The sequence below is a fragment of the Molossus molossus genome, unplaced genomic scaffold (genome assembly GCF_014108415.1).
Source record: "Molossus molossus isolate mMolMol1 unplaced genomic scaffold, mMolMol1.p scaffold_m16_p_19, whole genome shotgun sequence".
Taxonomy (NCBI): domain Eukaryota; kingdom Metazoa; phylum Chordata; class Mammalia; order Chiroptera; family Molossidae; genus Molossus; species Molossus molossus.
In genome coordinates this window covers 15,638,674-15,662,827 of record NW_023425354.1, presented here as the reverse complement: position 1 = coordinate 15,662,827, position 24,154 = coordinate 15,638,674, and the positions used below count along the sequence as shown (strand labels likewise).

General features: G+C 39.1%; 1 protein-coding gene across 3 annotated transcripts in view; it reads right to left on the bottom strand.

Annotated features, from left to right (window-relative positions):
• Positions 1–21,419, bottom strand: part of CLTC (clathrin heavy chain) — a 66,465-nt gene extending 45,046 nt beyond the window's left edge. For 2 of the 3 annotated variants that reach the window (XM_036269948.1, XM_036269949.1), the window contains exon 1: positions 21,142–21,419. In XM_036269948.1, the coding sequence (XP_036125841.1) occupies positions 21,142–21,183 (42 nt within the window). In that variant the 5' untranslated portion in view covers positions 21,184–21,419. Of the gene's footprint in view, positions 1–9,560; positions 9,586–21,141 lie in introns of those variants that run through there. The other variant, XM_036269950.1, reaches the window with a different exon arrangement.
• Positions 21,420–24,154: the final 2,735 nt, after the last annotated feature.

The window sequence follows — 24,154 nt, the reverse complement described above, 5'->3', positions numbered from 1 at the left end:
AAGTCCCACTAAAAGGCTGCTTGAAGGCTCTATTAGCCTTAGCCAGACTAGTTCCCCCCTCCCACAATAGATAATAAATTCACATGGAACAAAATACAAACAAAAATATCACAGGGAAAAAAAAAACCAAGTCTTTCTTCTCTTGTTCCCCAGATATCCAATTTCCCTCCCCAGAGATCATCACTATCACTATTCTCTAAGGATTGGCTGACCCAAGTTAACATATTCTATCTAAATTCTTTTGTCAAACTCTTCTGCTAATAATGCTTAATTATAACCAAGTTAGGATCTGAAACTTAAGATTAAGAGACTCCATTTTACTTTCACTTCCCTCCCATACTTCAATGACTGCAAACACAGCCAATTACAAAGCAGTTACAGGAACTCAGTCACTGAACACCAGGGCAAGGAGTCAAGCAATTGTCTAACTATTAATACAAACATGGTAATAAAGAAGAAGATTAGCTTTACAAGCTCAAGTATATGCTGCCATGCAAGGCATGTATATAAGCTGTGAGATATATAACTTACAATGAATTTGGTTACAATAAAACTTTATGAGTTACTAGTTTTCATTTCTTCCTGACTCTAGTTTTACAGTGACTTTTAATTTGAAACCAAGGGAGGAAGTGCCCTGGCCAGTTTGGCTCAGCAATTGGAGCATTGGCCCAAAGACTGAAGGGTCTCAGGTCCGATTCCTGGTAAAGGGCATGTACCTGGGTTGCAGGTATGATTCCCAGCCCCAGTCTGGGTCATGCAGGAGGCAATCAGTCAATGGTGTCTCTCTCACATTGATGCTTCTCTCTCTCTCCTTCCCTCCCTTTCACTCTGAGAATCGGTGGAAAAATATCCTCGAGTGAGGATTAACAATAACAAAAAAAGAACAAAATAGTGTTAGTCAAATATTAAAAGTAAAACAAGGACGCAAACCACAAACACTGCTAACTGAACCCATGAATTATTCTAATAGATTCCTTTTACCCCTCCACTTCAGAGACAGGTGCAAGACAATGCTAAGAAAAAAGAAAACACTATTAGTAAAGTGGAGGGAAAAAAGGAAAGTTGAGAAACCCATGTTTCCTATTTCCAGATAAATGCACTACAAAAAGCATGTTGTCAGCAGTTAGCACTGACCCTCAGCCTCAGAGATGTTTTATTCGCAGAAAAAGCAAAGAATTGGTTAAAAATGGGTGGGGTTCCCACACTGCTTACAATCCATGTTAATTGTTACAGTCTTTTCTCAAACACATTCTATCAAGAAAGCTTTGCATATATATTTTTTATCTTCTCTATCAAGAATGGACTAGTACTGTTAAAAATACTCCATATGGCCCAGCCAGTATGGCTCAGTGGATTGAGCATCATCCCCTGGACTGAGAGATCGTGGTTCGATTCCCAGTGGGAGCACTTGTGCAGGTTTCAGGCCCCAGAGGGGGGCGTGTAGGAGGCAGTTGATTGATGTTTCTCTCACATCGATGTTTCTCTCTCTCTAAAAAAAAACAAAACAAAACAAGCCCTGGCCAATTTTGCTCAGTGGTTAGAGCATTGGCGGTCCAGAAAGACCCGGGGTTCGGTTCCCGTTAAAGGGCACGTACCTCGGTTGCAGTTTGTCCCCAGCCCTGGTTGAGTCCTGCGGGTGGCAACCACTCGCACGTGTCCATTTCACGTGAATGTTTCTCTCTCTCTCCCTCCCTCTCTCCCTCCCTCCCTCCCTCTCCTACTCTTTCTAAACAAAATATGGAAAAATGTCCTCGGGTGAGGATAAAAAAAAATAAAAACATATTTGAAAAAGTATTTAAAGCCAGCCAGTGTGGCTCAGTGGCTGAACGTAGACCCATGCACCAAGAGGTCGCCGGTTCGATTCCCAGTCAGGGCACGTACAGAGGTTGTGGGCTAAATCCCCAGTGGGGGGCGTGCAGGAGGTGGACAATCAATGTTCTCTCTCATGGATGTTTTTATCTCCCTCTCCCTTCCTCTCTCTCTCTAAAACTGATAGAGAAAAAAAAAATTTTTTTTTAAGATTAAAAAAAAAAGGATCATATAAAAGGCTTATTATGCTAGATAACTATGTCTAGTAATATTTATATAGATCAAAACTTTTTTTTTTTTTTTTTTTAATCATCCTCACCCGAGGACATTTTTCCATCTTTTGTTCAGGTAGAGTGGGAGGGAGAGAGGGGAACAGAGAGAGAGAGAGAGAGAAACATCGACGTGAAAGGGACACATCGAGTGGTTGCCACCCACACATCCAACCAGGGCCGGGGACAAACTGCAACCGAGGTATGTGCCCTTAGTGGGAACTGAACCCGGGTCTCTACGGACCACAGGCCGATGCTCTAACCACTGAGCAAAACCGGCCAGGGCTAGATCAAAACTTTCAAAATGCAATATAACTGTTTTAAATAAAATTTGTTTTCAAAACAGCACATGCTAACCATAAAATATATTTAGTCAGTTATGAAATATGATGATATAGGAGCTATTTATCACAGAAAATGAATTACAGACTGTGGATCAGACCACTAATAAATTCAGAGGATATTAACAGTTTCCAAACCTGCAGATATTTTCAAAGAATACAATAATATCCAAATATAGCCACATTTTATATCCTCTCAATTGGTAAATGTTCCCTTTGCTGATGCTGGGAATACTCTTGTGATATGGTTGGACGTTTCTATGATAAAAACTGTTTTAACTTTAAAGAACTTGTATTTAGCTGATATAAGACTATAAGTCAGTAAATTTAAGTCCAAAAAAAGTGGTTACTTATTTTTTGTTATTTTATGTATACAGCAAAGTATTCAAACTATTCAAAAGAGTATATACTATGAAAAGTCACCCAACTCCACGTTTTCAGTAGTACCTCCCCATCCCAGCAATTCCATCTAGTAGACAACCTATGCATATTTCCATCCTTCCTTTAAAAAATAACACTAATGGCACATACACAAAATTATACAAATTATTATCTGCTCTCTTGTTAAAGAAAACCACCCAAACACTGTTAACCCATTTGGTTTCCAGACTAGATTTTGACACTGGCCTACAAGTGGGCACAACTTTAGGGCTGAACACTTAATGTCTAGTTTAGATTCCAAAAAGCAAGTAACAGATTTACTGTTAATCTGCCAACCCAAAACTCTGAAGTGCCCTACAGTTATGGTTATAAATGATATAAAAGTGTTTCCTTTTTCCTCTTCTCCCTTCCTCACCCCAATTTAGATTAGCATGCCTGGGGATAAAAGTAAGACACTAACTACAGTCTTAGATATTAGTGAGAGATATTATTTCAGATTCCACATAATCTAGACAACAAAGAAAGTTCTTCATTCAAGTAAACAATTACTGTATAACTTTTGATTATAAAATACAAGTGCCATCCAGAATTATTAGCTGGTTCTGTGGACTGCATAAGAACCAAAAGTTCTGGCCTGGCCAGTGTGGCTCAGTGGTTGAGCGCTGATCCATGCACCAAGAGGTCGCTGGTTCGAGTCCTAGTCAGGGCACATGCCCAGGTTGTGGGTCGAATCCCCAGTGGGGGGCATGCAAGAGGTGGCCAATCGATGTTCTCTCTCATTGATGTTTCTAGTTCTCTACCCTTCTCCCTTCTTCTCTCTCTTAAAAAAAAAAAAAAAAGAGCCCAAAGGTCTGGGTTTAGTCCGTTTTGCCATGTAATAGAGCATAGGCAAATCAGTTATCTCTGTGGACCTGTTTCCTCATCTGAAACATCTGAAATGACAGTACCTATCCCAGAGTTGTGAGGATTTAATGTGAAGTGCTCAGAACAATGCTTGACACATAGTAAAGGCTCAATAGATACTATTATCACATACAACACAGCTCAAGGTTAGTTTCTTTTGTATCTTCATTTTATTTATTTAAAATGTTTTTATTTATTTTTTAGAGAGAGAAGGGAGAGTGAGATGGAAATATCATTGGCTGCCTCCTGCATGTCCCCTACTGGGGACTGAGCCCGAAACCTGGGTATGTGCCCTGATCAGGAATCAAACCAGGACCTCTCAGTCCACTGAGCCACACAGGCCGGGCTATATTTTCATTTTATTATCTGCTTAATTCAGGTGTCCTAAACGTTGGTTAAACTTTGGGTGTGAATTTCTCTTGACTACTGATAATAGATAAGTGGTCTCTGAGTGCTTAACTCAGATACAGAAATGCCCTTTATTTTGACAAAAGGAAATTATACTTAAAAACTTCCAATTCTGCCCTTTAATTTACCTAACTAAAGTTAGGTAGAAACCAGAATTTTCCATACCATGTAACATGGAACCATGTAACACATTAATCCTAAGTAACCCTATTTTAATTCCTATTTTTAGGGGCATCATGGACATAATGGTATTGCTAAGGCTTTCTAACAAACCTGACAAACATGTCTTCAACAGTATGCTGAGTGAGCGAGCTGAGAACACTAATACAAACAGATGGCACACAGCCAGTATCATCAAAAATTCTCTTTACCCTAAAGAGAAACAGAAGGAAAAATGGAAAGCAGGCACAGCATTTCTCTCCTCAATGTGCAGAAGAGTTAAAGCCACCTGGTTCAAAGACTCTCTCATTCCTGTACCACACCTTTCCAAAAGCAAAGCATCTCAATGATTCCTAATCTGCCCATGGTCCACACTTCCACGTCAGTTTATCCAACTAAACTTTTAAGCTCCTCAAATGAAAGAACTTGCTTAAAGAATGAAAACCTCTTCCATCTATGCTCTTTAATAAGCCTAACTAAGGTTATTAAAGCCAGAATCTTCTTACACATAAGAACATTCCCAGCCTTGGCCAGGTAGCTCAGATATGCCAAGGTTGGAGGTTCGATCCCCAGTCAGAGCACACACAAGAATCAAGCCATGAATGCATAAATAAGTGGGAAACAAAGCATTGTTTTTGTTTCTCTCTCTCTCTAAAATAACATTAAATTTAAATAAGAGAACATCATCAGAACAAGTGATGAAATCTGAATTAAACCTGAATTTGATAACAGTATTCTGTAAAAGTCAATTTCCTGTTTGATCATTTTAGTGTCTATATAAGACAAATTTTGTTATTCTTACTAAATACATAATAGAGCATGTAGTGGTAAAGAGGTATTACATCTACAAATTACTTTCAAACAGTTTAGTAAAATAATATGTACAGAGACAAAAGAGGACAGATAAATCAGATATAGTAAAAACAATGTTGAGAACTAAAGAATCTAGGTAAGGGTGTATATGGGAATTCTTTGCACCTTTCTAACTTTCCTATAAATCTCGAACTCAGTAAAAAAATGTATTTTAAAAGAATTTTAAGAGATGCAATTAAAAGCAACATGCAGATCTTGCTTAGATCCGGATTTAAACAAACCAGTAATATTTGGAGATAATCAGACAAATCTGAATTTGGACTGATTTTTTGATATTGAGAGATTGTTATATTAGGTATATTAGGAGGCTATAATGATTCCATGATTATAAAAATTTTTCCTTATTTTCTAAAGATGCATGCTGGAGTATTTAGAGGTGAAATGTCATGATAGCCTGAATTTCTTTTAAATATTTAAGTAAAACAACAAAAGCAAATATAGCAAAAATAGTATTAAAATTCTAGATGATTGGGTACATGATTCTCCTCAGTTTTATGAAAGCTTGTAAATTTCTTTTTAAAGTTTTTAAAAAGAGAGTAATCTCTACTTTTCTATAGGTTACAGAACTTGAAATTTAAATTGGAAGGAGTAGACTTCTATCAGGCAACTTACCTGTAGGGCAGGAAAGAAGACTACAACTTTAAAAGGTAAACATGAAAATCAGTCACAGAATGAAATAACTCAAGCTCTATAAAGGAGCTGTATACACTGGATATCTGCCCAATCTGGATGGAAAGGTTTGCTACTCTGTCCAACATGGCAGCCAGAGGTTATATGCAGGTATTTAATTTTGTTAATAAAATTTAAATTCAGTCCCTCAGTCACACTGGTCACATTTCAAGTACTCAGCAGCCACATATGACTACCATACTGGAAAGCACAGAATATAGAACATTTCCATCAGTGCACAATTCGATTAGAGAGCCCTGTTTTCAGGAGCTTTTCTTGAGAGTCCAACAATGAGAAAAGAAAAACTTTAACATTAAACTCTGGAAAAATATAAAGAACAGTTGGTATAGAGACACACTCATCTTATACAAGAATTTCAGACAAGCCAAGAAGAAACAGAAAAAAGCAGAACTTTCAGGTTTCAGAGTCCAGATATTTGTAGAGGCTTGGGGGGAGCGGGGAATGTGGACGGGGTGTGTTTATGTGTGTGTGTCAAAGTTCAGTGCTAGCAAAAGAGCCGTGTGTGTGTGTATTTGTGTGTCAAAGTTCAGTGCTAGCAAAAGAGCCCAAGGAGAAACTCCTCAGTATGGGTGCCTCTTTACTCTCAATAAATCACTAAATATTCAAATGTCAGAGGTCCAGGAACTGAGCCAGACTGAGAATGTGCAGGTGTAGTTAAGATGCAATTTCTTCAAAGGACATGAGAAAAAGAGAGGCCTGATTCTGTGCTTGGTAAACTGCCTCAATTTCTAAAATGTTCATCAATATCATAAAGCTTTTGGGGAAAGAGTATACAACTAACTGTAAGATGAATCCCCTATTTCAAAAAATGGTTAGTATGAAAGAGACTATATAGCCCTGGCCAGTTTGGCTCAGCAGTTGGAGCCTCGGCCCACAGACCAATGAGTCGTGGGTTCAGTTGCAGTCAAGGGCATGTACCTCAGTTGGTCAGGGCCATGTGGGAGGCCACCAGTCTGATGTGTCTCTCTCTCACATCAATGTCTCCTCTCTCTCTTTCTCCCTCTCTCCCACTCTATATGAACACAAACAGAAAAATATCCTCAGATAATGATTAAAAAAAAGAGAGAGACTGTATTAAGATCAAAGAAATATGATTAAAAAATTTATTTTACATTCAGCAATATTATATTCAGAAATCTAAGTTAAATGCTCATCAGTTTTTAACACATTAAGCTTTGTCTTTCCTGTCTTGATTCTGAAGCTATACTTACTTGATTTGATTGTCAATATGGCAAACACAAAAGAGAAGGCATCCATCCTTGCTTGAGGAGGACCAAGGAATGCCTAGGTGCTGCAACAAAGTGACTAAACATACAGCAAACACTTAGAACAGTTGGGGGGGGGGGCACAGAAGGACTCTCTATTTTAAGACTCTCTATTTTAGGGATTTCTGTCCTTTTACAGTCATCTAGCTCTGGGACTATGGTGTCATGACATAACCTTTTTCTAAAACAGGTTGGCTCTGATGTCATGCTTCTAACAATATACAGTCATTGGGCAGGCCAATCTGCTTTGTTCAAAACATGTTATTAAAGACAGCTAGAAAAATGTTCATACATCAAGGAATCAGGAAACCTAGAGATGGTGAGTCAGAACATTAGAATATATTAGTGATCAAATTATGAAAATAATGTTAAAAGTACTGAACTATGAGTATTATCTAATCCAAATACTATATACATTTATTAAAAGTGCAGAAAATGCTAGCATAAGACAATCCAACCAAGTATAACCACAGTATTTTTCAATGCCCAATTCTTTGACTAAAGACAAGAATCTCCGTTAGCACAAAGTCTGTCTCAGCAATCAATCACAATTGTGTTTATGCCTACAAACATCACATAATTAAAGGAGTGAGAGGTTTTCTTTAAGCCTACTAATTTCAACCAATAGGTCTTACATTTGATGAGATAGGAACACTCATGGGAAACAGGCTTTTTTATAAGCATATCTGGGCAGTTTGCCTCCTAATGAATGACTGGTAAACGCAGAACAGAACTCATATACCAGCTGTATCAGCTGAAAATCAAAATACATTAAAACTTGTGTTTATGCCAGCATTACTAAGAACTTATGTTTCACAATTAGTGCTTGGCTTTACACTTTACAGATCCTTCCTCCTTCTTTCATCTGAGGTTAGGATGAAAAGGAAGTATGTATGAGCTACTTTATTTCAGATGAAGCTATCCTGTAAATGCTCTACGTACAGTCCTATTTCTTTTACGTATGTAAATGAATCTTGTATCTTGATAAAGACTTGATAGGTGTTACCACTACAAAGTTAAGAAGTCAACAATTTTAGCGAGACCTGCTGATACTTTGATGTCACTCAGTACAGATATTTTTAAGTTAAGGGCCTGAAGATTTGGTTAATTTCTTATCCCAGGTATTTCACTCAGCATTATTTCTTTTACAAGTTCCAAACATCCTGTACCTTAACTAGTATCAATCACAGTGAAAAAATATGCTGACAGAAGCTACTTCATTAAGCCCTTCCAGGAAACTAGCAGAATGTCACATAAAAACTGCAGTTGCTGTCTTCTACAGGAAATAAAGAAAAATGCTGAAAATGCAGCATTCCTTTAGTTCTTCTATCCACAGGATACCAGCCATTGTTTTCTGTGTGCTCCACATTTCAAGTAACAAATAAAAATGCCTTTAATCCTATAGATTTGCTTATATTCCCTGTTAGCCTCTGAGGCTATTACTGTTTCTTGGGAGAATTCCTGACTCTGGTCACTTACTCTAAATTGTTTTATTCTTTTTTTTTTTTTTTATCCTCACCGGAGGACATTTTTCAATTTCTTGTTCAGATAGAGTGGGAGGGAAAGAGAGGAAGAGAGAGAGAGAGAGAAACATTGACGTGAAAGGGACACATGGAGTGGCTGCCATCCGCATGACCAACCAGGGCCGGGGACAAACTACAACCGAGGTACATGCCCTTAGCAGGAACCGAACCCAGGTCTTTCTGGACCGCAGGCTGACGCTCTAACCACTGAGCCAAACTGGCCAGGGCTGTTTTATTCTTTTTATTGTTACTATTATTATTGATTTTAAAGAAAGAGAAGAAAGGAGAGAAAGAGAGAAATGCTGATTTGTTGTTCCATTTATTTATGCATTCATTGGTTGGTTCTTGTATGTGCCCTGACTGGGGATAAGAACCCGCATCCTTGACATATCAGGACAGATTTTAGGCTCAGAGGGATTTGAGGGCACAATTTGTAGCTCTAACCAACTGATCTACCCCACCAGGGTCAAACTGTTAAGTAATATATTCAGGAAGAACCACAGTTGGAGACAGGAACTGAAGACTAATAGCTTTGGTAAACTATCAGAAAACTCAAGGAGAATTTTTCCTACTTGTAGCCTAGTATTGACTAGAAAATTTAAAAACTTTAAATCTGATTCAGTCTTTAAAAATATTAATTCATAAGTAGACAAAATATATATTAATTTTAGCCAAGCTGCAAGGGACAGGGAAGTTTTTATGCCCCAAATCTTACAGATACAGTATGACTTTCCAAGATAATACCCTTTCCTGTATAAATGGCATTCAGCTGGTGCATAGCACCTGCATGCTACCAAAGCTATGTGATTATAGGTGTGTCTGTGTGTTCACAGTAGGGGATGGGGGTTTGGGGCAGAGTTTACCCAAACGTTCCTTTCAAAGAACCAGAATGAGGCTTACTTTGAGGGTTCAAGATTAGAATAAATACTTAGTACTGACCTAACACAAAGATCTTTAAAGGATGGTCTGAATGTCCTGGTCAGATAACAAGGGCTTGGTATTCTGGTATGAATAACCAAAACATCTGGTCAGTTTCCTTACTGTTAAAAATGTAAAGGTCCCAAAGAAACTTCATTCTGTGACACAACCTCCCAACAACTTCATAAAACATTATTTCAAGTGGGAGCCCAGTGATTCAGCTCAACCTCATCACTGATACTCAAGAATTTTTCTACCCTGTAATGACAAATCTGCTAGGAAATTAGACATTACACTGTGTTGCGCACTTTTCTAGTTGGTTCAATCATTTAAAGCATGATCAGATCCCAGGTGCTCCAAGTTACAAGACCAGAACTATTTTATTTTACATTTGAGTCACTGCAATATTTCCTTGTGAACCTAAATGCCAAAAAATTCAACTTCAATTGAGTGAATGAAATGACATTCAACAATAAACACTTATCAAAATCATTTAATATTAACCAATTCAGGGAGTTCAAAACAACATTAAAATGATTAAATGACTGTTTTATTTTCTATTAACACTAATGAGCATTATTTGGCAACTAACTATCAATTCAGTATTTTATAACCTGTTACTGAAGTACAAGTTTTATGTTAAATGTCTTCTTTGTTTACTTTGTGTTAAACTATAAGTTTGTCATTACTACTTAGGTTAACAACCTATAGGGTGAAAAACAGGTTTTAGGCTCAGAGGTATTTGAGGGCACAATTTGTAGCTCATCCTCTAAAAAGAAAAAAGAAAAAAAACAACTTTCCATCATCTCAAAACCCTCTACTGTTTCACTGTGTGAAATTCAGTGTTAAAAACTAAGATTGGTTTGCTTTTTTGATCACAGAAAGGGTGTGCCCTGGATGCCTGTAAATTTTTTCTTTAATTCATTCCCCTGGCCTGTCTCAAACACCAAACCCTTTAACCTTCCCTCTTTCATATCAGGAAAGTTTTCTTCCATTGTCTGAAAAGAGCACCCACTCCAATTATTTTGGTTTTTATAACCTATTATGCCACACCTCCATTTGTATTTAATTCTGTAATTTCCATCTAAATTTAAAATCTTAAAAAAGAAAAATCAAGTTAATCTTTCACACTGCAGATTTCCACAAGGGCAATTCTACTAATTGCCTTCAGGATCAACTGTTTCTGTACATGTTCTGTTATTTCTATCCATGGGTTTTTCTGCTTGTATTATATCCAGTGGTTTTTTGCATGTCACAGATGATGCTAACAGTTCTCTAAAGATTTTTCCTGGTTCTGGTAGAAAGAAACCTTTAAGGTATTTCCTCCATTCTCTTCCTAGTTCTGAAGCACTTTTTCTAATCACACATTTAAACAATTACTGGACAGCCACTGTATGCTAGACACTATACTAATACAGAGAAATCTACAGTAAATGATATGATCTCTTCTACTCATTGCATAACAGGTATGCAGCAATAACAACAGGGCCATGAGGTTACAGGGACCCATGCTTAGCCCAGATGTATGTAGAGATATGTGTGGTACCTCCAAAGAAATGGAAATTCAATCTGAAGCAGAGCACACAATGTAAAGAAAGGCAGGGCTACAAAGCTTGGGAGAGAACATGTAGAACTAAAAATACTGTATATGCCCAAATAGGGTATTCATTTCCCAAGTAGTCTATTCCCCAGAAAGAAAGAAAAAAAACTATTGACAAGTGTTGGAGAGAATGCGAAAATAACTGGAACTCTCATAAACTGCTGATGGAGATATAAACGGTGCAGCTGCTATGAAACACAGTTGGCCAATCCCTCAAAAAGTTAAAACATACAATTACCACATGATCCAGGAATTCCACTCCTACGTATATATCCAAAAGAACTGAAAAACAGGTATTCAAACGAAAACTTGTACATTCATGTTCATAGCAGTACTATTCATAATAACCAATAGGTGGAAAAGACCCAAGTATCTACCAACTGATGAAATAACAAATAAATTGTGGTATATCCATTCAAAGAAGTACTACTCAGCCATAAAGGAATGAAGTATTGGTACACAGTCCGACATTGATGAACCTCAAACATTATCCCTAGTGACAGAAGTTAGATACATATTGTATGATTTCATTTATAGGAACAAGTAAATCCACAGAGACAGAAAGCACATTAGTGGCTTTCAGGGGACAGGAGGAGTGAGAAGGAAAGACTGCTTAATGGCCCTGGCCGGTTTTGCTCAGCGGTTAGAGCCTCAGCCCTTGGTTAGAGCTTAAGCCCTCAGACCAAAGAGTCACGGGTGGTGGGTTTAATGCCAGTCAAGCGAACGTACCTTAGTTGCGGTTTGATCCCTGGCCCTGGTGGGTGTTGTGCAGAAGGCAACCAATCGATGTGTCTCTCTCACATCAATATGTCTTTCTCTCTCTCTCTTTCCTCCTCCCTCCCACTCTACCTGGTGGATGGGGGAGTCAATGGAAAAATTTCCTCAGGTGAGGATAAAAAAAGGAAAGACTGCTTAATGGATATAGGGTCTTCTGGGGAGGTGAAAACATTTTGGAACTAGATACAGGTGACGGCTGTACAACACTGTGAATGTACGAAATATCCCTAATTTGTTCACTTTAAAATGGTTAATTTTTTTTTTTTTAATCCTCACCCGAGGATATTTTTCCATTTTTTGTTCAGATAGAGTGGGAGGGAGAGAGAGAGAAAAAAAAAACATCGACGTGAAAGGGACACATCAAGTGGTTGCCACCCGCACAACCCAACCAGGGCCGGACACAAACTGCAACCGAGGTACGTGCCTTTAGCGGAAACTGAACCCAGGTCTCTGGACTGCAGGCCGACGCTCTAACCACTGAGCCAAACCGGGCAGGGCTAAAATTATTCATTTTAAGTCATGTGAATTTTACCTCAATTTAAAAAGGCTTTTGGTCCTAGTAGAGTATAAACTCCTAGAAATTATACATGCTTAATATATAATTCAAGTAATCATCTGACTTAGTTATACAGATATTTAGAATTATGAAATATTTAACTTGGAATTATTTTTCTCTTCACATTTCAGAAACCATTTTATTTAAACTCTTCATAAACATTTTTTACATCAGTGCCTTCATGAGCACTGAAAAGTCATCTCTACTCCATCAAACATTTTTTAAAATCCATTATGACACAATCACTGGAATGTTTTTACATGCCTCGAATTTCTATTTGCATATATGAGAGTTGTTTTCACTTGTATGGATTATGATCTCTAGGAACATACCCCTAAGGGATTGCTTTTTGAGGAATATTCAGCTCTTTGCCAAGGTGAGGGTATATGAATAGTCTCTGGCTTTACTCTGTCCACTTTGGTGATTTGGGGGTTTTTTAAATTGATTTTTAGAGAGAGAGGGGGGAAGAAACAGAGAGAAACACTGATTTGTTGTTCCACTCACACATTCATTGGTTGACTCTTTTCAACTGAAAATTTTTTTAATTTAGAGAGAGAGGAAGGGGAAGAAAGAGAAACACTGATTTGCTGCTCTACTTATGTATGCATTCACTGGTTGATTCTTGTATGTGCCCTGACCAGAGATTAAACCCACAACCTTTGGTGTATGGGGACGACGCTCTAACCAACTAAGCTACCCAGCCAGAGCCATCGATGACAGAGAACATCAACTGGCTGCCTCCTGCACGCCCCCCACTGGGGACTGGGCCCACAACCTGGGCATATACCCTGACTGGAATCGAACCGTCAACCTCTTGGTGCATGGGTCGATGCTCAACCACTGAGCCATACCAGCCAGGCTTTAAGCCCTCTTAGATGAGCAGCTAGTCAGAAATAGACAAAAGCAACTCTCAACCCAATTTCTATTTTTCATCTACTAAGATCCCCACAATTTCAATTGATGGGGTCATCAAAAACTGCAATGCCGGTCTGGCTGGTTTGGCTCAGCAGACCAGAGACCCAGGCTCAGTTCCCGCAGTTTGTCCCCTGCTCTGGTTGGGTCGTGCGGGTGGTGCGGGTGGTGCAGGTGGTAGCCACTCGATGTGTTCCTTTCACGTCCATGTTTCTCTCTCTCTCTCTCTCTCTCTCTTCCTCCCACTCAATCTGAACAAAAATGGAAAAATGTACTTGGGTGAGGATTAAAAAACAACAACAACAACAAAACCCTGCAATGCCCAGGACCTCAGTGTGTATCACTGAGAGTTCTTCCCTATGACTCCAGAAATGGACTAGAAATAGGAAATGAGGAGGGAAGAGTCTGGTATAAGTTCAAGATATTGACTTCCGTAACTAGGTAGATGGTGGTTTTGTTCCTTTAGCATGGCACATATGTTCAACTCAAATGGATGAAGAGACTCCCATCCAGCACACAAAGTTTTATTTTAATTTAATAAATGAGGTAGTTGAGAAAAGCTCAAAAGACATAGCTTGAATTAAATATTTGATATATTTTCCACAATAACACACTACAGAATTTAAATGTTTTAATATGATGAAATGGTTTTAATGGACTCATTTTCTATCCTTTCAGAAATAAGCTTTAAAATCTGCTTTACTTAACTAGGACTTAAAGAAATATCCTTATTTACCCAGTTATTCAGAACAGGAAGTACTAATATTACTTGGAAGTTCTCCTTCCCAAGCACAAGTTCGTAATCATTTTCTCCTCTGTGGTTATGCTAGTTATAAACTGAGCAAGCATGTCCTACTCACACTTTCCTCCTCCCGAAGCACAATCATCTTTCTACAGCTCTACTCAACTTTACATTAGTATATAAAAAATAATGCATAATTTAGTAAAACAGAAAGCAGAAGTTTCCTGCTTTCACAAGTGGCTTCAGATTGGAACATGTTCACCCTCTTGTCATCAAGGAAACGTCTATAGAAGTTTAAGAAGTTCAGTCTTATGAGAGTGATTTGATAATTCTGGTTACAAGTTAATACGATCCAATCATTCCACACAATTTTCTATTAGAAACTTGTATAAAACCCTATAAAAACATCACCTAAATAACTGTTTAAGGCATAGAAAAATCAAATGTGCGTTCACTGGCCCCTAGTTCTCAAATATAAAAACTACCAACCTAAAAACAAACTACTAATAGAATGTGTACATCAAAGAACACCACAGTATACATATAAACTGTCATATATTTTGCAGTTTAAATTATTCAGATCACTCACCAAATGAGGCAATGTGCCACACTGAAAGAAGAGCACGTATTAGTCTGACCATCCACTCATTAACTGTGTGACTCTACTAGGTAACTACTATGAACTTGTTCCCGTCTGTGAAATAAGTCTAACCCTACCTACCCGAAGGGACTATCTTGCTAATAAAATGAGATCATGAACATAAAGTGTTTAGTAGAGTTCTTGGCACACAGTAGGTGCTCAAATAGCTATTTATTTTTATTTTATAGACTTCAGAGCACTTAAGATTTGATGGACAGTTATACCCTCTAAAACTAGGATAAAATATCTTAAATTTTATCTTTCATAATACAAAAGAGACACAAAAATCCAAGTCTGACAGATGGGTTTTGCATAATACATTCAGCTCCAAACCTCCTGCCATCCCATTGAGTTAAGAGCATTAGCCACAGGCATGTGGCCAAAAGAGGGGGGAGAAAAGATACCTAGAGCAGTAAACTTTGCCATGATTTACAAATTGATTTCATAAAGTAGCTTTAGCGTGGCATGTATGTAAATCAATTAGAGAAATAGTCTCATTCTAATATACAAAACTAAAAGATCTATCAGCAATGAACTCTTTTCCATCTAAGTGAGAACATTTACTTCAATACTACTACCTTAGAGAAGGACATATAAAACAACACAAAGGTCTTGACTTGCATTCCACGTGGGTATTTTATCAGATATGATTAGGTCTCTCAAGTATTTGACCAAGGAACACTACTTGAAAAAATACCAGTGGTACACAATGAGTGGTCATAATAAAAGACTTAAAATTCTTTCTTTTGGGCACAGTCTCTGAGCACGATCTATTTTGTATCATTAATATTTGCATTAAATTCCACACAATATCAAACATTTAATAACATCCATGGCTGCCAATTGTGTGGACAATCTTTGTAAACTAATCAATGCAAGCATGAATACGAACTGCAGTCAGTTTTGTTCACCATGTTTTCCTCAGGCTAACACAATTGCTGCTATGTGATAAATACTCAAATCTTAGGTGGATACCAAATATTTATGAACCATAAAAATCTAGGTATGCAAATTAAACATTGTGTCATTGGTTCAAAGATACCTGAAAAAAATGTACTGGACACAAATTATCTAACATTCAATGCTCTGAAAGTGCTACACCAAGATTCAAGATCTCAGACCTTCACAGTGACTTTGTGAGGCACTTATGCCTATTTTACAAAGCAGCAGCAGCAAGAGGTCAGTCTTAACCTGCGTTCTCCAACTACATTTCACAAGCCATATGTGATACAGAGCATTGAAATGTAGTTACTGTGACTGAATTTATTTTTAAATTTAAATAGTTACACCCTGGTCGGTTTGGTTCAGCAGTTAGAGCGTCAGCCTGAGGACCAAAGAGTTGCAGGTTCGATTCTGATCAAGGGCACGTACCTCAGTTGTGGTTCGGTCCCTGGCCCTGGTCAGGGTTGTGCAGGAGGCAACCAATTGATGTGTCTCTCACATAGATCTTTCTCTCCCCCTTTCTCTTTCTCCCTCTCTCCTACTCTATCTAAAGATAAATGGAAAAATATCCTCGAGTGAGGAGCTAAAAAAAAAAAATTAAGTTACTAATGACAGGCTATTTGTGGAAAATGTAAGTATGCTTGAAATAATCTAGGTATCCAAATCCGCTCTTCCAACTGTAAATTTTATAAAAGCTAATACAGATCAAATATTTCCAATAAAAACAGAGCATGAATTGGGATGTGCTGTAAATGTAAAACATCAGATTTTGAAATTTCAGTACACCCCCAAAAAGGAATGTAAAATATCTCATTTGAAAATTTTATACTGATTACAGATTAAAAATTGTAACATTTTGGGTATACTGAGTTACATAAAAATACCAAAATAAATTTCACCTGTTTATTTTCATATGGCCACTAGAAAAAGCAGAATTACATATATGGTTCTTATTACTTTTCTATTGGACAGCACTGGTCCTGACAACCCCCAAATCCCTAATCTGTCTATTATACTACATTATTAAACACATGTTAAACCAGTAAAGAAATCATTTCTTGGAGCAAAGTCCAACAACCAAAAAAGCATACCAGGACACTGCATCACTTCTCTCTCTTAAAAAAACAAAAACAAAAACAAAAACAAAAACAAAAACTTGCTGATTTTTAGAGGATGAGAGATAGAGATAGAAACGGATTTGTTGTTCCACTTATGTGCCCTGACCAGGGGTCTACCTGCAACCTTGGCATATGGGGAGAATGCTCTAATAACTCTAATTATAGCCAGAGCTGTGTAACTTCTCTTGAGGCCAACCACTCTACTTCTTTGAAAGAGTCTGTGTCAGAGACCTAGGTTGACACTGTGTTTGAGTCTCACTTTCTTCAACTGTTTAAGGATGTCTAGGGATTAAGTGAAGTACTGAAAGCACCCAGCCATGTTCATAGGATACAAGAGGCTCTCACAAGAAGTCTGCTGCTGCCTCCATTCATTAGTCATTGTTCATCAACACCACTTCCCCAAGAGACAGTATTCAACTAACACTTTCAAACAATGTTTTAATTTTAGCTAACAAAATGTTCTCAACAAATAAATATGAGTGGTAAGATAAATCTTTACTCTCACAAAGCACATCAGTATGGCCTATAATTGTGCAGTCCAATGTCATAGTCAATAGCCTCATGTGGCTATTTACATTTAAATTCATTTAAAATAAAAATAAAACTAGTTCCTCAGTCATACTAACCACATTTCAAGTGCTCAACAGCCCTGTGTAGCTAGTACAGATTTTCATCATGGGAAGAAAGTTCTGTTGGAGAGTATCTCTCAAAAAGCAAAAACCACATCAGTAACAGTGACAGAAAAAAAAACATCTTTTGAAATATAATTCAGGTAACATGGGTTGAGGTTCCTGAAATCATGTAGTTTTCTGCACACTAAAATGAAAATGACTGTGGTTCTACACACACACACACACACACACACACACACACTTCCATGTCTTAAATTATTTCCTAGAGAGTGAAAGCACAGTCACTAGAATTAGCCATACTACTTCAAGCTGAGTAAATTGACCATTAGGAAAATTCTAAAAAACATGATACATCTTAGAGCTGGAAGCTATTCTCAGGGTAGAATGCAGCATAATTCCAGGCAGCTGCCTCTTTTGGGCAGAACAGTTAAGCATATAGCATACCCTAGCAATACTTAGCATTTTTTCTTTGAAAACCAAAACAACCATAGCAAGAACCCCTACCATTCAACTCACAACATAGTCCAGGTCTGCATTTATGGATTAAAGGGAAAGAACAGGGTTGGGAGATTTTTCATTGCAGACCAAGGAACCTGGGACACAGTGGTAATGTGTCAATTGGCATAAACATACTTAAAGTGCCAAGAATTGAGAAGTGGAGGCAAATTTTACATGTACAGCTTAGGATCCTCCCCCACCCCCACCCCAAATCTGCAACTCTAACCATGTCTTCCTTCCTCAACTAGGCATTCATCAATTGACTGCTATCAGCCAAAATATCCTAAAAAAGAAAGGAAAAAACCTTCATAACTTAAAATATTAACATTCATTTGCTATATAGTTCCAAACCCTAATGACAGATCCCTAATGACAGATCCTTCAGCTGGCCAAGGTAGTTACATATTATAAAAATAAATTCATTTCCAGTTCATTTTTTGAAACTTTCAAAAGCTAACTCTACATTCAAGTTCCTCAATTCCTATTCCTAATTTTTATCCTAAGTATTTCATAGTGTTTTTTGCTACTTAGTAAACTGGTAGGGACTCAGATGTCAAAGACCTAAAATGCCAATTAAAATAATCCTCATTAATTTTTAAAAAGGGAAGAGATAAAAATGAGAAGTCAGGAGATAGATATCCTTCCTGGAAGAGGCTGGCAACTGGGGCTTTTCACAATTATTATCAGCTGAAGCATACAGTCAAAATAGCAAGCTTAAGTTTAGGCATGGAATAATACTCCAAAAAAATGGATGACTGAATTCAAATGTAATTGAAAAGCTACTTTACATTCAAATCTTCAAATTATTTGAAAAGGAAATGGCTTCACTCAAATACTTGCATACATTCTGAATCCCTTAGAAAACACACCCATATTAAATCTGTCTTCAATTAGTGACAAGGTTGGATTCCAATCTTTGGGATTACTTAACAATTCTTATTACCTCATTAATAGAAATTAAAAACTATTGCCCAAACCACCACTAGTGAAGAAATGAGATTTGTTTGACTCAGCCACTGGGCATCATCCTGCACACCAAAGGGTTGCCAGTTCAATTCCCAGTCATGGCGCGTGAAGGAGGCAGCCGACTGATGTGTTCTCACATGGATGTTTCGCTGGCTCTCTCCTTTTCCTTTCCTCTCTCTCTCTCTCTAAAAGTCAATAACATTATTTTTAAAAAAGAAAAAAAAATGAGATTTACTAGTGGGCTATTCCTCCACTTTATAAACAGTAATTGTACCTGCTTCTCTGTGTGTGATCTTACAAATATTGGTCTGCAGAAAGATTATGCATCAGATGTTAGATTGAACATACAGTTTCCCTGTGTCCATTCTGTCACTTAATGTTTTTAACTTATTGTAAAATAATATTCCATTACTTCAGATGAATGAGCTGACAACCACAGATGACTTAAGAAAGTGCACTGCTTAACTCATTTTTTGAGTAAAGATTATTGTTCTGGCTGGGCTGCTCAGTTGGTTAGAGCGCTGCCCGATATACCAAGGTTGCAGGTTTGATCCCCAGGCAGGGCACATACAAAAATCAACCAATGAGCCCTGGCTGGTTTGGCTCAGCGGTTGGAGCGTCAGCCTGCGGACCTGAGAGGCCTGGGTTTGGTTCCTGCTAGGGGCATGTACCAAAAAAAAAAAAAGAAAAAAATTCAAAAATCAACCAATGAATGCATAAATAAGTGGAATAACAATCAATGTTTCTCTCTCTAAAATCAATAAATTAAAAAAAAATTAAATATATTCATTACATTTCAAGACTTAAAAGAATTTCTTGCTGATTTAAGCAAAGATCATAATATCTGTAAAGAAATATGAAATTATGTTACTGATATCCTGAATATGAAACCTTTTTATTAACAAGAATCCTTTATGTACATAATACCAATGGGAGAAAGTAAATAAAATTGGCCTTCGGTGGTAAAGTGTCCGAAAGGTCACTAATATTAGTGTCATGTCAAGCCATGGTATCTTTTATCAAGAAATTAGCCCTTCAGAAGATAGAGCTGAGGCAGGCCTCTTTAAGGGATATTTGGGAAGAAAGAAAATTAACATGAATAAATTATTTCAGCCAAAGTGAAACCAGGATTGGTGAACCAGGAAACTCAGAAGCTCAGAAAAGGTTTAATTCATCAAGCCCTCCAACGAATACCTGCCTGGGCCCTCTATGGGCATGCTGCCAGATAAGACAGTATGTTGCCTACAGGATAATGCACCATGGGGAAGAATTCTAGAACCTACTAAAAGGAAACCAATTGCAGGCGAGATAACATTGCATATCTCAGAGTAGGTGTGCTCTTTCCACAGGGCTTGGTTCAATTCCACGCAATCGTGAGGGAGGGAGGTACTCACCCCCACAACTACCTGCTAAACTCCAGCAGACTCCAACATTACCTCTGAATAACTCTTTCCTACCGTCTAGAACCAAAGTGGGGATAAGAGGCACACTATCTCAGAGAAATCAAGAAAAGGAAAAAAAGGCGAGTTCCCCTAGGGACCTTGACCCCACACACTCTGAGACTGATACGGCCCTGAGAAATACGTTCCCCATTTTATCCTCATTCGGTTCCTTCAGTGACCTTCTGTCCCTGCTGCCTCGGTGAAGGCAAGAGGCGAGCACCGCCGTCTCCCCCACCCCCCGGGGAAGGTGTCTTTCCCAGTTGAGAGCCGCAAAGGGAGGAAGAAAAAAGGTTGCTCCTCCCCAACCACCCGCCCCACAACTCCTGGGTGCAGGCACGAGGGGGAAAAAGGAAGAGAAAAGCAATGGGAGGTGACAGCCCTCCACTGGCCTAGGCGAGGAGATCCTCGCTCCGGAAGAAACGCGGGAGAATTCTCCCCCCTCCACCCCCAGCCTACCCAAATGAATGAACTGAATAAAATTGGGAGGGGGGGTGTTGTTAGTATGCGCAGTTCTTGCCACCCAGGAAGCGAAGATATAAAGGCCCTCGAACCCAGGACTGGCCTCGCTGTCCTTCGCACCCCGACTCTCACCCTTTCCATCCAAACCTCACACAATTTAACCCTTTCTTTCCAAGACAGCGCCCCCATCCTCCATCTACCCCAGACACCAACACCGCCCCCCCACCTCCGATCCTGCTTTCTGCTTGGGCCCAGACTCCAGCTTTTTCCTTCTCACCACCCTCTCCACAGCCCTCACCAGCCCCGGCCGAGCCGCACCTGGAGATGCTCCTGAAAACGAATTGGCAGAATCTGGGCCATGGCGCTGTCGGGGGTATGGTCTCCTGTCACTGGGGCTGCGGGGCAGTGGCTGCCCGGGCTCTCCAAGGGAGAGGAGGAGAAAGGGGAGGGGGTAGGCTGGGCTCAGCAAGATACTCTCCGGGGACGCAGGAAACTGGCAGGCAGACGAAAGAGCTCGGGTCGGGGGCGGAGGCTCCAGGGTCCGGGAGAGCCGCAATGGCGGAACCGGGCGCAGCGCAGACTCCGGAAACGGCTGAGCCCTGCGGAGGGATCCCGGAGACAGAACTCCGCCCAGGTCACCTCACGCCCTCCGTCTTATGTACCCCTCCACGGAGCGCCGCGGTGCAACGGGCGCAAGAATCCGGGACGCAGTGCGTTCGAGACTTCGCTTATTGCTGCGACAAGAGGGTAACAGGAGGCAGCGGAGGGACTACTTTTTTGGACTCATCACTTTTCCTAGTCTCCTGCTTTTCCCTCCCTCCTCCCCCCCTTTTTTTTTGCATTTTGCCACATCATGCGACTAGGGGCGGACGACGTCACTTCCGTTGGCGCTTTAGGTCCCACCCACGTACTTCCGGGCGCACGTGATGCTGGTTGGGAAGGTCGGCTGGTTGCTCTCGGAATTCAGGACGAGTTCTAGGGAAATGTGGAGTCTCCTGGGAATGCGGTGTCTGTTGGGCCGCCTGGAGGAATGGTGGTGCTGCTCCCTTTCCCTGTGGGCCCTGCCTATCTAAACTGACTCCTTTAGGAAGAGGACGTAGCGTGGGCAGATGGGCCCAGCCTCCCGCCGCCTCGGTGACTCAGGGAAACGGCCTCCCTGCAGAGCGCGCTCCCAGCAGCTGGCTGCGGCGCTCCTCCCCCGCCTAGTTTCATCTAGTGGGTGTTTTCTTACAGCCCAGGGAGGGGGACTGAACTGGGTTTAAAAAGCCTCCCTGCCCTCATGAACGCCCTTCTGACGGTTGGAAAGCTGACGCTTGGATTCTTACGCGAACTAGCAGCCTCTTCGGGTGTTCCTTAAATCATTGGCTCGCCCTCCAGCTGGCCTTGTGATAGCTTTGAACGTTTCTGCGGACATTTTGGAGGACATGTATGTCGGTCTACCTTACTCCTGACTTTGGTGTAAAAGAACTTGAGTATCATAAATACGCGAAAGAACTGGACCAAAATTGCAGCAGGAGGATTTTTTTGGCCACATCAAGTAATGAGTCTCAGATTAAGATAATTAGGTTAAGGGAGGTTGGTAAAACCTTAAGGTTCTTCTCGGTGTGACTAATGTACACTGTTGGAGAAAGGGGTTCACTGTGTGTGGGACCACCTCCTCATTCCTCGTAAATTAGCAGTGTTTGGGAATGTATGCGTTTAAAAGCTGGAGTGTCTGTCGTGCCTTTTAACAGCATTAATGTATCTAAGGTATTCATTATCGATTAATAACCTTCCCAGTACCTTCTTGCTAAAATGTAAGCTGTAATATTTCATAATAGCACAAATACAATAAAAGACAAGAGTTTAGTTCTGTGCCTTTCATCTTTATAAGAGGTGATTATTTTTCCAAAAAATAAAAAGGCCTAAAGGAAAAACTCAAGTATACAAAGATTATTTGTAGTGCCCTTTCCAGTTAAACATAAACCCCTATTAGGTAGACAGTAATTTTGTTTGTTAAGCAATTTTGCCTGGAGAAGTTTGTTTAATCATTTAAGTTGCTTTTAGTATCTTCCCCAAAATATATCTCACACACTAAAAATGAGAGAATCTTTGGCAGGTAAGAAAACAAAGAGAGAACGTTCTGACAAGACTTGCTGCTATGTCATGAGTGAATATTTTTATGTTTGGTAAAATTTCATTTTGTTTTGTTAAGCTAAATACTTGAAGATGTTCTGTATCCTCCAACATTTGAAATAACCTTTCTTATACCAACTTTAATAGTAGCTGCTTTCAGTCGTTTCTGGAAGTACACAAAATCTAAATTAAAAATCTAAAGGAGTTACTGTTTTACTACAGTAAAAGTACTAGCTTAAGTAACATTTCCAATCTCGGAATCTGGGATACAAGAGATATCATGAACGAGCCACAGAAATGTTCTTTATTAATTAATAACTGTCTTGCGTTTTCATACAGATCTGTAATTTTAAGTATATTTAGGATCCCCAAAGCAATTGATTTTAGCTTGGATATTTGTTGTGGAATATCTAACCAAAAGTGTGGTGAGGTTCTATTCAAGTGACTTGCTGTGTCATCACACACAGAAATCTACTAAATACATTGTTTTCAGAAATCATTTAGAGATTACAATATACAAGCTCATTTTGAACACTATATCCTTCAAATCAATAAATCCAAAATTGTTTGAGATAAAAAAACTGGTCCAAATGATAAAAATTACACCAAGCCTGCGGCTTTAAAGATCAATAATTTTGGCTGAGGTAATAAGAGATTTTTATGGTGGTACGCTGTTGTTGCTAATGGTGTAAAGGCAGGGCCAAAAAAAAAAAGATTGTCAATCCTTGGTTTAGAAGCCCCCAAAGGCTGAGTCGCTGTTAACAGTTACCTGAGCAGTAACTGAATGACTCTGTTTTAAGGTACTGCCTGCTTTAAGTTAGAGAAGAAAAAATCAGGAAACAAATGCTGGGTTTTGTCCCCCACCCCACCCCCATGATAAAATCTTTTAATAAGACTACTGCTATAAATGTATCATCATCCTGGCTTTGGGTTTCAGAAAATAGTAAGGTAGCCATGTTTTCCAAATAAATGGTTAAGTTCTTTAATTTGAAGGGTTTTTTTTTTTTAGCAGAATGTTCAATAGTAGGGTCACAGAAAGTGCCTTTAATAAAAACTGCATTGGTCATATGCTATTTTGAGGAGTACCAGTTTCTCCAAAACCTTTATTGTGCCCCGGCTTTATATTTTATGCCAGTAACTATAGTATATACATGAATACCTCCAGAAAAACTTTTCATTGTAGAAGATTCCTCTGTAGTTGTTCATCTTCAAGCAG